Source organism: Octopus sinensis, linkage group LG3 (genome assembly GCF_006345805.1).
Source record: "Octopus sinensis linkage group LG3, ASM634580v1, whole genome shotgun sequence".
Classification (NCBI taxonomy): Eukaryota; Metazoa; Mollusca; class Cephalopoda; order Octopoda; family Octopodidae; genus Octopus; species Octopus sinensis.
In genome coordinates this window covers 77,948,928-77,963,741 of record NC_042999.1, presented here as the reverse complement: position 1 = coordinate 77,963,741, position 14,814 = coordinate 77,948,928, and the positions used below count along the sequence as shown (strand labels likewise).

Here is a 14,814-nt window from a genome sequence, read left to right as displayed (position 1 = left end):
TGTTTTAAAGATAGAAAGAGAGAAGAAGAGAGAGTGGGAGGAGGCTTACAACTACCTAAGAAAAATGGTATTAGTAAAAGGCAAATAATTTCACTTATTTTCGTATCAGTACATTTGCATGCTGAAACTAGTCAAGCTGCTCTGCACTCCATTCTACAGTTTAATCATCAGGTCTATTTACACAGTGAGGCTAAATATGTTTATTGAATGTATACATGCAAACTATATAATTTACCTACACACATTGTCTCAGCATTTCCATTAATTAAATTATAATTAAATCACACACACACACACAAAATAACCTTCTAAAACTCTACACCTGACTTAAGGCTTCTGTTTATAAAGATGTGATATTGACAACTCCCTTTCTGCCTTTCCTTTCCTTTCCCTTCTCAGATTAAACCCACACTGAATAAATGGAAGTTTATAAGTCTATTCTATTTTCTTTATTATTCCTCTGGCTGAAACTTATATTTTTTGACATACTTTCACCTATTTTTGATAAGCATTATTTTTGTTTAGATTTCACATATACATATGTGCACACACGCATACAAGCACTTGTAGGGTTTTTTTTAAATTCCTATATTTTGTTCTTGTGTCGAATTTCTAATAAAGATGATAATTATCAAAAGAAAGATACCATGTAAATTTTCATAATCCTATATATTGCTTTATCTTAAGTTTTGTTGTGTATTAGATTCACACTGAATGCAGTTATTTCAATAAGTTGCCTGCAGTCTTGTTTACCATATTAGGGAAAGTAGTCTTCTATTGAATAAATACTGCTGAGAGAGAGAGAGAGAGCGAGCGAGAGAGAGAGGCAGGAGTCACATTAAAAATGAATCTAGTTGTCTAAGAAACTGAATGAAGCACTCCTGTCCTCTATTAGTATTGTTCATTATCTTTGCTAGCTATTACATCTTTGAGTTACAATAGACTACAGGAGGCTATATGGAAGTTGTAGCCCTTAAATATTTCTAGTAATGCTTGTGCGTGTGTATGTGTGTGTGTTTATGTAATTTAGATAGCATATCTTAAACATAAAAGTAGCTAACATCACTAACCATTTTTACTGAGCTGTGAGTAAAATACTATGTAATGAAATATGAGTGGGAATATCTGCCATTGTTGTGATGCTAAAGCTCTCTCTCTCTCCTCTCTCTGCTTGTATGTGTGTGTCTGTGTGTACATGTCAGTTTGTCTCTACTGTTCCCATCACTTGAATTTCCTTTAAAATAGAATTTTTTTCTTCTTTTTCCTCTGTTAATTTGTAGTTAAGTTTTTCTTTTTCCATTATAGAAGTATACTACTTTGGCTTGCTCTGTCAGTCTGTATGTGGATTTTTGACATTTCATTTAAAGTAAACTAGTATGCTAAACATGTTTTCACTCATCACCGAACTAATATTCCTACTACTAGTCGCTACTACTGTTACTAATACTACTGCTGCTGCTACCATCATTACCATCACCACTCACTATCACTGCTGCTGCAGATGTGATGTGTTGCAAATGTGTAAGTAAACTACTGGTTACTAGCTATCAGAATCTGTCCTTCTGTATACAAATGATGGAACAAAAAAAAAAAAAGATAGAAAACTACCTATGCATGATCTTCATTGCCAACAATTAGATATAGGAATTGCTGCCAGCCATTCATAGAGTACAAATTACCTCCAGCACATGGTTAGAGCATCTTCTCAACTAGGCCATAAGATAATCTGAGGGAAGTAGTATGTGTGTGTGTGTGACAGAAAAATAAAGTAAAACTGTACGTACACACTGACACATTGTAAGGCAATCATTGATAATGAAATGAGAATGAACTGTACGCCATTCATATATTGATCAGTTGGTTTATAATAGACCTTGACTGGCTTTGTCAACACTCTCATACTATTTATGGAAGTGTGAGTGTGTATTTATTCACTTATTCTCCAAGAATACTCCTATCATGGAATTGCTTTACTACTAGTATTAGATTTAACATTTTAACTAATTTTGTTTTTATTTTTTACATAGCAATTTTAATAATTAAGACAAGGGTTTGGTTCCTGTAGATTTGTAGTTCAATTTTTCCTGATATAAAAACAATGAAAGTCGGTAACGTCATAGCCGTTTTATTCAAGTTATTCTTTATTTCATAAATATACCTCTTTACTATTTTGCTCAGACATTAAAGCATCTCAGTGTATTCCTGGAAAATATTAGTCTCACCTCCCCCCATAAAACATCTGTCATAATGAGTTATTTTTTGCCAAACATTAGTTGCTATCTTTTTGTTTTACTCAGTTATTATAAAGTGTTCACATGTAATAATTTGTTCTGATAATAACTTAGTAAATGTAAGCTAATAGATACTAATGGTGATCTCCAAATATTTTAAATAAGTCCACTAGAAATTAATATAGTCATTTATTTCTACTAAATAAAAACTGATGAATGCTTCTTGTTACACTTGGTGTGTATGTACATATGGAACATATGTTTGCCATGACGTTTGAGGCTGAGCATTGTACTGGTTAGGAATTGTATGGTAAATGTTAATTAAACTGTTTTTTCTCCCACTTTTCTTCATAATATTTGAAAAACACATGACTTAATGAGGAAAATAATTTGTGGGTTTCTAGTATATTACAGCATTCTTATACCTACATCTATTTCAAGAATTTAGTAATTGCATAAGTGTATCAGAGTATCTGGTAGCTCTTTTTGTTATTGTGTTTCAATGAAACCTTATTTGTACCCTTGAACTATATCTGTTCAATTAACTCCCAACTCTAGTTCTTCACTGGTTGAAAGAACTGTATCTCTTACCCTGTGTTACAGAAGAAAGTAGTTTTCTTTTTTTTTTTTAAGAGAGTAATACTTGTGATATATGATGTTATTTCTTATAAAACAAATTTCTCTTTTAACAAACTATTGGAGACTTAAGTTTTTAAGATGTTTGGTCATTTCAAGATTTATCTATGATTTACTGAAGCTATCTCCACTGTGTATATACATTATTTACTTTATTGTCAGACTTGTAAAATGATTTGCTATCATGTAAATGTTCCTGTGTTGTCAGTAAATAATTATATATTATAAATTGGTGATGGTTAATGAAGGGAATGAATTTCTGACTCCTCCTCCTCCTCATCATCATTGTTTTTACATCTACCTTTTTCATGCTGGCATGGGTTGACCGACATTTATCAAGACTATATTTTTATAGCAAATGCCCTTCCTGTCATCAACCGTTGTTTTTAAGTAAGGTACTTAATTCCATAGTTTTTGGGGGTTTTTTGAGCTGCAGGATATATTGTTTAGGGAACATAAATGTTGCTCAAGCTGTATCAGTTTGAAGACATGCATACACCCGTGACAAACTTCTTTTCTCTAGTTTACATCTACCAAATTTCACTGGCAAGCACTTGTCTGGTTAAGGCAATAATACAAGACACTTGCCTAAGATATCATGCAGTGGAATCAAACCCAAAATAGTGGGTGTGAAGCAAACTTCTTAACTCTTTCGTTACCAACCCGGCTGAAACCAGCTCTGACTCTGAGTACAAATGTCTTGTTTTCACAAGTTTTGAATTAAAATCTTCCGCCAAACCTTAGTCACAATTTATGTTCCTAACACTAGCTTAATGATAACTAAGTTATTTTACTAAATTCTTTGTTCTATTTAAAGTAATTGAAAGAAACACAGAGCATCTCAAAATAAATACAGTAACGAAAGGGTTAATCACACCCATCCCCACTGAAGAAAGGATATTAAATGTTTTCACAATATATTATTGTTAATTATTCTGGTGAAGTAAGTGAAATAAAGCTTTCTACCATAAGCTACCCAAGGACTAAAAACTCTTATTCCATACTATTAAAGAATTCATCTTTTTCTGCTCTGCCTCCTACCCCCTTCTACTTTTCTGCACCCCACCCCTTCTATTTTCTTTTTAAGTTGTACAAATCCAACAATCCTGGACATCCATTTGTCTCTACTGATAGGTGTTTCACTGAACTTACTTTGCAAGCTACATTGATAAACTCATGTCCCTACATGTTACTTCACATATCAAGTATACTGACCTTTAGCTTTTTCAACTCCTTTTCTTTCCTCCTCACAATTCCTATTTGCTATAGATATTAAAACCTTGTATATTGTCAACATTTCATTACCAGCTCTTAGCACTGCTGCCCTTCTCTATCTTGTCTTACCCTTACCTTCAACTATTTCTTCTTCAGTGAGTCCCATCTACAAATTACCAATATGATCAGGGATACAGAGATGGGTCCTTGTCACACCAGCTTCTATAAGCTATCTTGAGGCTCAAATCTTTACTTATTTCATTGGACCTACTCCAGAATTGTACAGCCATATTACATTGGCATTCTGTAGCAATGAGCTTAGTGCTTTCCTTTCTTTCATTGACATTTCTTTGCCCATGTTTGGAATTCTCCTTTACCATCTCTGATATTATAAACCTGACTCACACACTTGCTTTATATTTTCTTCCTCTCATTCTACTCACAACTGACACACCATCCTCGCATCATCTTTAACCTTAATGTCTAGTTGTAAAGATGTGGGTTTTCTTTATGAATCCAGTGAAATGTGCTATTTGTTCTTAAAACATGTCCACTTTCCATTGTTACTTAATTCTGTCTGTCAGTGAGCCCAGGCTATTGAAAGTCTGCACTTTCACTCCAAACAAAAGCATCCTTTTTTTTAACCACTTTTCACCCATTTATCTAGCCCTAGATTGCACCTCTACTACCATCCAAGCATAAAATAAAAGATAGAAAAGCGAACTTCCATATGTTCTCAAAGCAACTGTTACAGGAGGCCCTGGTCATCATATGGCATAATGTTTGCTTCATTTTCTGGGAAGAAAATGTGTACCAGGTCCTTAAATCCAATGATGAAGCAATAGGTAGAGCTGGTGCTCACAGACATCTAGCCACAGACTTGTGTGCCACAGCATGTTAGTTTGGATGTTGGCTCTTGGTTCGTCTCAATCTTTGCAAAATAATGTCATGTAAGAAGAGAGACCTACCTTCCTTTGGGAAGTAGACCCCTCTTCAAAAGAGTCACAATTCTTTGAATTACCAATGAAGAGCTGATGCACCATCTAAACATGAAAGAGGATGAAGAGGTGTGATATTGATTGAGAAGATGAGGTTAGATTTTGTGGAATATTAAAATAAAAACTGCTGGCCAAACTAAGCACTTTATTAAGTGAACTACCTTGAAGGCATGACAGGATTCAAGCTTAGTCCAATTTGGAAAATGTTCTTGAATGCTTTTGATAGTTTTAGGCTGAAAAGGGGTTGGTGTCACAGAATGCTCTGATCCAGCCCAGGTGGTGTCTTTTCGACTGTATGTGGATTTGTTGCGTTTTGTGTTTTAGTTGTATTTATTTACTTACATATTTGTATATTTTATCTAAATTCTTTATTATACTACATATTCCAGTTTTTAGAATAGATCCATCATATCCTGCATGTTGTAACAAGATTGACATCAGAAAGGGCATCTAGCCACAAAACACTGCCTCAAGCAATCCTATTTAACTGCATGAAAAAAAAAAACATATAAAAGTGATGATGACATTATGAAACATTTTTGTCCCACCTCTCATTTTTATGTAACCATAGATCTTGTAACCCAACTATTTTTTGTAAGTGTCCAACCCATGCTAGCATGGAATACAGATGTTAAATGATGATGATGAGTGTATGTACTCTTATGGTAAATGAAGTAAAAAGATTATTATTGTTGTTATATGCTCGAATTTGGAAAATGCAAGTTGAACAGCTAAGTTTGCTAGTCATTCATTATGCATTAAAAGCAATTTCAAAATAACATGTAGTAACAATTTAGTTTCAGATAATATTTGGTCAACTAGAGATGTGACCAATTAATACTTTATTATTCAAATTAGTTTATTATTATTGTAAATGCATACAACTACTACAAAAGTACTGCATTTCAATTTGAAAGAAAATTAGAATCCAATTATATTAAATTGACTCAGATAAAAATGTCCTTGTTTCACACACTGTCACATACATTCATTAATGGAGGACAGCCAAGTGCAACATGACTGTTCTGATACATAAACTATTTCTGAATATGGTTATAAAAGCCTAGACACATTTTTCACACCTCTCAGATGGACGTATGATTGTATTGATTGCTCACATTAAGCAAGAGATCAAGTCACTTTCTCCATTTTAAGGAAAGAGATGCTAAAAATATTTACTATGTGCTACAGAACGGCTACATATGGAGAAGCTACTGTGTCACTAGACTTGTTTTACAGACAGAAGACAAATCTTTGTATGCTTTTCTTTCTATTTATTGTTACCTTCTGAAGTATGTTATTTTCTTCAGTTACCTTTTTTTTTTTCTTTTTCAGCATCATTAATGGATTTGCCCTCCCATTGAAACAAGAACACAAATTGTTTTTAATCAGGGTTCTTATCCCATTGCATAAAGCTCGCAGCTTGAGTCTTTACCATGCACAAGTAAGTTAATTCAAACAGATCTTTTTACATCAATTGAACTGTTATTAATCCTTCTTAAGGAATATCTTTCAATTTGATTGTAGTCAGAGAAATTCATTATTAATCCGATTTCTTTTCTAGTCATGTAATCTCAATTAACTTTTAATGTTTTTTAGTTGTGACAACTTTGATAAATCTCAAAATTTACATTTGTGATGACTTAGGTTTTGGTCATTATTAAATTTATAATTTAGTATCATATTCTAAAAGACAACCACACCAAAATTTCATTTAGGAAATTGGACTTGACTTTCTCCAGATTAAAATCAAATTTTTGGCAAGCTATGTACAAAGATGTAGTGAGTAAATGATTTCACTGATGAATTCAGTGTCAAGGTATGAGTTCATCATGGCTCAGTCCTCAGTTCTCTCCTATTCAACATAGCTACAGGGCATCACAGAGGAGTTTAAAACTAGGTGACCTTTGGAACTCCTTTATGCCGATGACCGAGCTCTCTTAGCTTAATCTATAGGAGAATTTGAGAGAAAATTCCAGGCATGGAAGCTAGAATCAAAGGGTCTTAAGTAAACTTAGCAAAGGTTCTAGTTAGTAAGAAAGAAAACCGGACTTTAGTATCTTCAGGGAAATGGCCTTACTCAATATGCAGAAAAAGGATAGGTATAAACTCCACATGCTGTATCCAATGTAAAGTATGGGTACACAAGAGCTTTAATGGAATCAAAGGCAGTCAAACAGAGAACATAAGCTTCACATGATAGATGCACTGGAGCAGTACACTCTAGGAACACACCAGATACAAACTCTCTTGAGTGTTGCGATGGCTTACTAATAGTTGATAACTTGTTACCTAGGAGATGTAATTAGCAAAGCTGTAGGCAGCTCTGAAAATATGAAAAACAGAGTAAGGAAGGGTTTGAGAAATTTCAAGGAGCTACAACCACTGTTGACAATGAAGGTTCTTTCCTACAGAGTGCTGGGAAGATTGTATGATCCTTGAGTTAAAACTGCAATACTGCTTGGTAGTGAGAGGTGGCACTTGAACACAGAATACTTGAGAAGACTGAAAAGAAATGAAATGAGCATTCTCTGTTGCATGTGCAATGTAAGTGTAAATAAACGATAGTGTAAATCTACTGAGAGAAACACTGGGCATAAGAAGACTAAGTTGTTGTTTACAAGGAGGAAGATTTTGCTGGTATGGACATGTGATTCCATATGAATGTAGACAGTTGTATAAAGAAATGCCAGTTGCTAAATGTGGTTGGAGCTGTGGAAAAGGGTGACCCAGAAAGATATGGGATTAAGTAGTGAAGGCTGATCTCAGGATTCTGAACCTCACAGAGATGATGGGAAAGCACTGTAATGTTTAGCAATATGAAGTTCTTTGCCCACCTCTGCAAAATTGGTTTCTGGAAGCACTGTCAGGTCAGGTATGGGGGGCATGCACTGTTGCTGCATCTACTCACCATTCATCTGTATCTGCTTCCAACACAGTTTTAATTAAAGCTTTATTGCAAGTTTTTCACTTGTTATTTATGCCCCATCCTGGAGTAATTCACATCCCACTAGTATGGATGTGCACCTCACTCTGAGTAATATTAGCTTAGGTGTGACAGCCTTAAATAACAAAGTGGATTGTGAAAAATATCTAACATCTTTAAATTTAAGTGTTAGGTCTAAAAACCATACTGTATGACTTTTAATTCATTTATAGAAACTCCATGCTCTGGCTGTTTTCACTATGTCATAGAAAAGTGATTTGGAGAGCCACAGCAAAGCATTTGGGAATTGATAAATAGATCTCAGAAGAAAGATTAAAGTTTTACCTTAATGCATTTAACACTCTTAATACTTCGAGTAGAAACACCCATAGTCTAGAGTGAAGAAAATGAGAGACAGCCATCTTAATTGATACCTTATAATGGAGTAAAACTGTTTGTCAATTTTAAAAACAGAAGGGTTGTATTTTGCATTGCACAGGATATTTTCATAGTTTTGTATCAGTATGCTGGGAGAGATATATATATATGCGTATATGTGCATAAATGCACACACGCGCATGCATTCACATACATTCCAATTGTTAAATCTTACATACTCATATTTGAAAATATGCACATTTACATACATATATATATGCTCACTAACACACATCTACAGTTTACTTTTCTATGTGCTGAACAATGTTTATTTTCTGGATAAGGATACATAAAGTGTCTACTATTGTCTTTTTTTCTTATTTTAAAATGCTATAATTTTTTTTCTTGTTCTTTAGCTGGCATACTGCGTTGTACAGTTCTTGGAGAAAGATGCCTCTCTTACTGAAGAAGTAAGTCAATAATTTTATTTGTCTTTCTTATGCTGTCATGTTGCTCTACATGTTTCAAGAAAGCTTGCCTGGAACATTAGGTATCTGTTAATGATTAACTGGTCTTTATCATTTGTACAAATTTCCCACCATTTTACATTCATATATGGATGTAAAATGGTGGAAGAAGTAAAATTTTGATAACCCAGAAAAGAATAGTAATTCCATTCTTATTTATGTTGACTGCTTTTGACCACTTGCTTTCTGCCGTGTGTGTGCTTGAACTTTAGAACCTGCATCATTGATTTGTCCAAGATCTAGCAATTGAGTGATTCAGTTATTAGGCTTACTAGCTTATCACAAATGTTGCATTATACTTGAAAACAAGACAAATCTATTCTACCTAAGATTCAGTATCTACTTAACCTCAATAAAAATTGTCATATCAGCTCTTGGGCACTCCTACTCTCCGAGGTAACACTTAGTTGCTACAAATATTGCTTCAAATTTGCAGAATCATTTAATAAGGCTTAGCATTGAAAAACATGAGTACAAGCATAGAAAAAGAGAATTTTAAAAAAATGTATGTGGCTGTGTGGTAAGAAGCTTGCTTCACAACCACATGGTTCTAGGTTCAGTCCCACTGTGTGGAACATTGGGAAAGTGTCTTCTATAGCCTCAGGCCAACCAAAGCTTTGCGAGGAGATTTGGTTGATGGAAACTGAAACAAGCACATGGTATATGTATGCGCGTCTGTCTTTGCCCCCTCACCATTGCTTGACAACTTGTGTTGGTGTGTCTCTGTAACTAAGTGGTTCAGCAAAAGAAACTGATAGAATAAGTACCAGGCTTAAAAAGTAAGTACTGGGGTTGATTTGTTCAACTAAAACTTCAAGGTGGTACTCCAGCATGGCCACAGTCTAATGACTGAAACAAGTAAAATAAAAGAATATAAAGTAGCTAACTCTTTGACAAATTTTTAAATAGATAATTTTAATCAAATATAATTTGTATTTGATCTTCCAGTTTCCAAAAGCTTAGTTTCCTTTATGTGTTCTTGTAATTAGGCTGTAAAATAGTCTCTGTAAAAGGCTTAAGTGACAAATACTTTTGACCTTTAGATTTTGAGATATTTGTGTGGGTATGTGGGGGGGTGACCTTTTCAGAAAGTTTTTCATCTACTCAATTTGCTTAATATCAAAGCCAACTCTCAATATAGGTAAGAAACTTGGAGAAAACTGACCAAATCTTTTACATTTTCTCTGATGTGAGATATCATTGTAGAATGGTTACACTTATTGTTGGGGGTGCTAATCAGGGTTTGTGAGTTCAAATCTGCTGCAAGCATACTGTTTCTGGGTAGAATTCTTTATTCTACATTGTCTTAGTTTTCCTAACTCTCAAGAAGAGGTGTCGGATCATCTGGAAATGTTGTCTTAATATACTAGTCTTCTAACCAGAGAAAATTTGTCTGCTCCATTTCATGACATAAATCAATACTAAAAATTTTCTCCAAGAGGCTTAAGAGATTTGTTTTTTTGTTTTTTTTACATGTACATTATTCAGAATAAGACATCGCCAAGAAGTGTCAAAGTTTCAAATTAAATTCAAAATTTATATCAGTTAATTTTATAGTATCAAACTCCAAGTAGAATTAACATGACTGATGAATTTCATCCAGTGTTAAAATATTTTCCATAGTCAGGTGGTTAATTAGTAACATGATATTAGATTTCACAATTAGAAACTTAAGTTACTTATTTGGAAAGTGCAATAGCTCAGTACCAGGCAGCTCCTGCCAGCCACACTTTTGTCTCTTAATGCTCTCTTTTCCTCAAGGAATTCTCTCTCTTTCTGCATTTTCTAGAGACTACTACAGGAAACCATCAACCTACTCACTTTCCAGTTGTAGTATCCACTTCAGAGTTGTTTTCTTTGTTCTTTTTCTTTTGCTACTGTTAGATGGGAAGTAGTTGTATATATTTTTAGCAGGGTTCACACAGCTGCAGTGATGGGATATGATAAACTGGTTACTCTGAAGCCAAAAGATTAGCACCTTACCAATTCCATTATTGTCACTCTCAGGCAACAAAATTACACAGATGTACCAAACATATAAAAGCTGACAATGGTTTAGTGGTTGATTACCAAATCAGGCTGTATAAGTGGCAGTCTGAGCCACATGGTTGAGTTAGTCTTTCTATTGGCTGATAGACTGGTTTAAATATTTTGGTTAGATAAAATTTAAGTCAATGTGTTTTATTTGTCATTTTTGTGACAAGAATCAAGATAATGTGTGCATGGAAATATTTACAAATGCATCCACTTTATCTTTCAAAGTTGCATGCATTTTTAGACATTAAATTTCTTCTTCCATACTTTTTCTTACAAGTTGTTAAACTCTTGTTGAAAATAAATATTTCAAGAGTTTTGAACTGATTAGGAAGATATATTTTTAATCTATGAAATAATACATTGGAAGATATGTGTTCAACTTCTCAAAATGATCTATTTCAGATTCTTCAAAATAGCCATCTTTTATTTGAAGAATACATTCATACTCACAGTCTACTGGTGTTCTTGTTTGCTTTATCTTTGCCCTCCATCCTATCTATCATGCTCTTGCTTTTCTCAATTAAACAGTCTAGTATAGTGGTATTGTCTTGTTCAAAAGCTAATAATGGCTACAACTAACTAAGATGACTTGTCTGTATAATGTTCTATGTGTTAGTTCAGTATACCTTCAGTTTAAAATTACCAAGTCTCACCAGCAGAGCAACCTCTTACTGCTACATTCATTCTTAACATGAGGAGCTAAGAATATCATTTATTTTCTCTAAAAATTTTAATTTGGGTTGATAAGATAATCTGATTCCTATGGCTATAAAATGTTACCTGTGTTTCTTGTTGACAGTCTTTTTCTATATTTTTTATTCAGCAGTGTCTTGATGTGGTCTTATAATTAATGTCACAGTGACCTTACTGTTTAAGTTTACTTATGAATTTGTCTTTTGTCAGAGAGCTAGTTTTAACATAACATTTGATGGTTTTTTTTTTACTGTATTGAAAAAAATTTGCAAAGTTTTAGAAATATTTTCAATTAATAGACTTTTAAAGTAGTCACCATTTTTTAATATGTTCTATTTTATGAGTTGTTATAATCAGAAATTGTATCTTTCTTCTAGCAGTTATTTTAAACTACATATCTGTTAAGTTGTTTTAACAAGAAAAGATAGGTTCTGAATTTCAGTTTGCACTCTAAATTTTATGAAAGCTCTTAACAAAAATGACTTCTTTTAAATAAGTCTTTAGAAAAAAAAAAAAACTATTTCTGGTAGTTTGAGGATTCGTGACTTCCTTGTTATGCTATGGTCAATTGCCTCTAAATATATTCAGTTTGAATGTTATTATCCAACAATTATATAAATAGAAATGTATGCTGTCTGGATTTCACTATGAACAACCCTATTCTTTCGTTTTTTGTTGAGTATAATACTGAAGTTTTTCAGCATTGGATTTTTAATATTTTTCATATCTAGAAAGATATGAATGCTGAAGATTATTTAGGTCAATGGGGAAATATCAGATGCAGTTTCTAGTCTATAGGAATAAATTAGATAAAATTATTTCTTTGCACTATTATGGCTCTGTTCATTTTGTCAAATGCAATTAGTAATTCATGTTCATAAAATATAATTTCAGCACAGAAGTAAACTAAATTTATTATAGTGTGTTTATTTTTGTGATGTAAGATACTTATAGATGGTTGTTATTCAATAGCTGCTGTTCACCTCTGCTTCAATACATTTTCAGCACAGTGACAACAGATTAAATAATTATCCATTTGTTGTTATGTTCATGACAGCTGTGTCTGTATTGTGAAATCCTAGTCCAAGATTTATAATTTAAAAGCTTTTAGTTCCTATTTTCAAGAAAATGGAGATATTTCCCTAGAAGATTTAGCTACTGTATTTAGATGATCAAGTGACTGTTTAGAAATTCTCTCATTGGTTTGTTTCCTCTATGTAAGCTACAAATAGTCTTTGTCATGAATTCATGTACTTTTGTTTTGTTTTTTTTTGCTTTTTAATTTAGTTTTAGGTGTTAACTTCCATTAATTATTCCTTATTAAAATTGTGTTTTATCATGTTATTTTGGTTTAGCCCCAAACCAGTCATGCTCAAGCAGAAACTAGGATCAAAAATGTTCCAATCATGACCATACCATATTTTTTTCCTGGCATAGTGTGTTTAAAACTATACAATCTTGCTTTTTTTTTTAAGGTGATAGGGTGTAATTTGAGGGAGATTTCACTAATAGTTCTAGCAGATAGAGTAGCAGTGTAGAGCTTCCTTTTGATAAGAGAAGGTAACCAAGATATGTTATTAGTAGTTATCTTTGATTTAGGTTAAGAACCATAGCACAGAATAGGCCAGTTGAATATCAGAGATAATCAACAAAACAGAGATATTAAATAATATCCTTTAAACATCTCCCTTTGAAGATAAATAACATGGCAGATTTTAAGAAATCCTAAATTAATTAGTTTGACAATATTTTTATAACTTGTTAATAAGCCAAACTTGAAACATCAGCCTCTATAAGATTGTGACTGTGAAATGAGATCAATATACTAGTTTCATCATCATTTAAAACTGCAGCAGTTTGGAAGTGGTGTCAGATGGCCATAGTGATGGTGTAGATGAAAAGAAAAACTGGATCAAATGTTTGATGTTCAAGTCTAAAACAGAATAGTATTGATATTGCAAATATTGTCTAAAATTCAAATTGATTTCTGTGTATGTGTGTGTATTTAAAAACAAATGCCTTTTAATTGAACATTTATACATCAATTATAATTGCAGAAATAGTAGCTTTTAACCGAATCTAATAAGCAGTTCAATTTGCTATTCTTTTTCAGGCTGTGAAAGGACTATTAAAATTCTGGCCTAAGCAATGTAGTCAAAAGGAGGTAAGGTTTTCAATGATTTCATTTGCTAAAAAGAAAAATCAATTTCTTTTTCTTTCAGGTTGTGAAAATTTTATTAAAATTCTGGCCTAAAAGGTGTAGCATAAAAGAGGTAAGATGTTCAAGCTTTTTGTGCTTAACCCGGAGGAGAATTGAATAGCTTCACATATTGTGTGTCTACCCCAGCGTCAACAAACTCTCTCCTGCCTGGACCTTTGTGGATCAATAATAATAATAATAATAATAATAATAATAATAATAAAAATAAAAAAACAACCCTGATAACAGCAACAGTTTTGAGTGAAAAAAGAAACAATATTTTAAAGACATGCTGAATTTAATGAATTGCTTTAATTTTTTATCCCCCTCCAAAGAAAACCAAATTGAGATTATCAAATTCTTCTGTTTCCAATCTTTGCACTGTATCGTTGTATTGATTTTTGAACTGCTAGACCCTGTCTGTGTTTTTCAGTATGACTTGCAAAATTAATATTGTTGCTTATCATTTTTGGCTTTATGTTGTCTTTAATACTCTGGAGTTTTTCTACTCTCCTTTTGTAGTCCCTATTCACACTGAACTCTGATTTGATTGAGCTCTTACGAACAAAAAGAAAAAAAAGATTCTTTCAATTTAAAACATGTTGCTTTTTCGAATTTGTGGATTTGCCCCTCTTATTCCTGAAATGTTAAGTTAAACTTCATTGTGCATCATAATCTACTTTATACTAATATTTATATTGTAAATAAACTGGCTGATAGACTGAATATTATGGGTGCTAAGACAGATTTTATAAATAAATGCCAAATGTTTTAATGACAGTATACCATTTTTATAAATAGTTCTTAATAAGAATACTGTTAATAGAAAGTGCACCTGTCCATCATCATCATCATCATTTAGCGTCCGTTCTCCATGCTAGCATGGGTTGGACCATAGAAGAGATTTATTTGCGTATATAGTTATTGACACTGATCAACCCTATGGTTAGAAGTGTTAGAAATACAAGCATTC

General features: G+C 32.9%; 1 protein-coding gene across 2 annotated transcripts in view; it reads left to right on the top strand.

Annotated features, from left to right (window-relative positions):
• Positions 1-14,814, top strand: part of LOC115209828 (serine/threonine-protein phosphatase 2A 56 kDa regulatory subunit epsilon isoform) — a 259,628-nt gene that overhangs the window by 223,426 nt on the left and 21,388 nt on the right. Inside the window, exons 7-9 of one of the 2 annotated variants that reach the window (XM_036501105.1) lie at positions 6,416-6,524; positions 8,801-8,854; positions 13,864-13,914. In XM_036501105.1, the coding sequence (XP_036356998.1) occupies positions 6,416-6,524; positions 8,801-8,854; positions 13,864-13,914 (214 nt within the window). Of the gene's footprint in view, positions 1-6,415; positions 6,525-8,800; positions 8,855-13,754; positions 13,806-13,863; positions 13,915-14,814 lie in introns of both variants that reach the window. The other variant, XM_029778389.2, reaches the window with a different exon arrangement.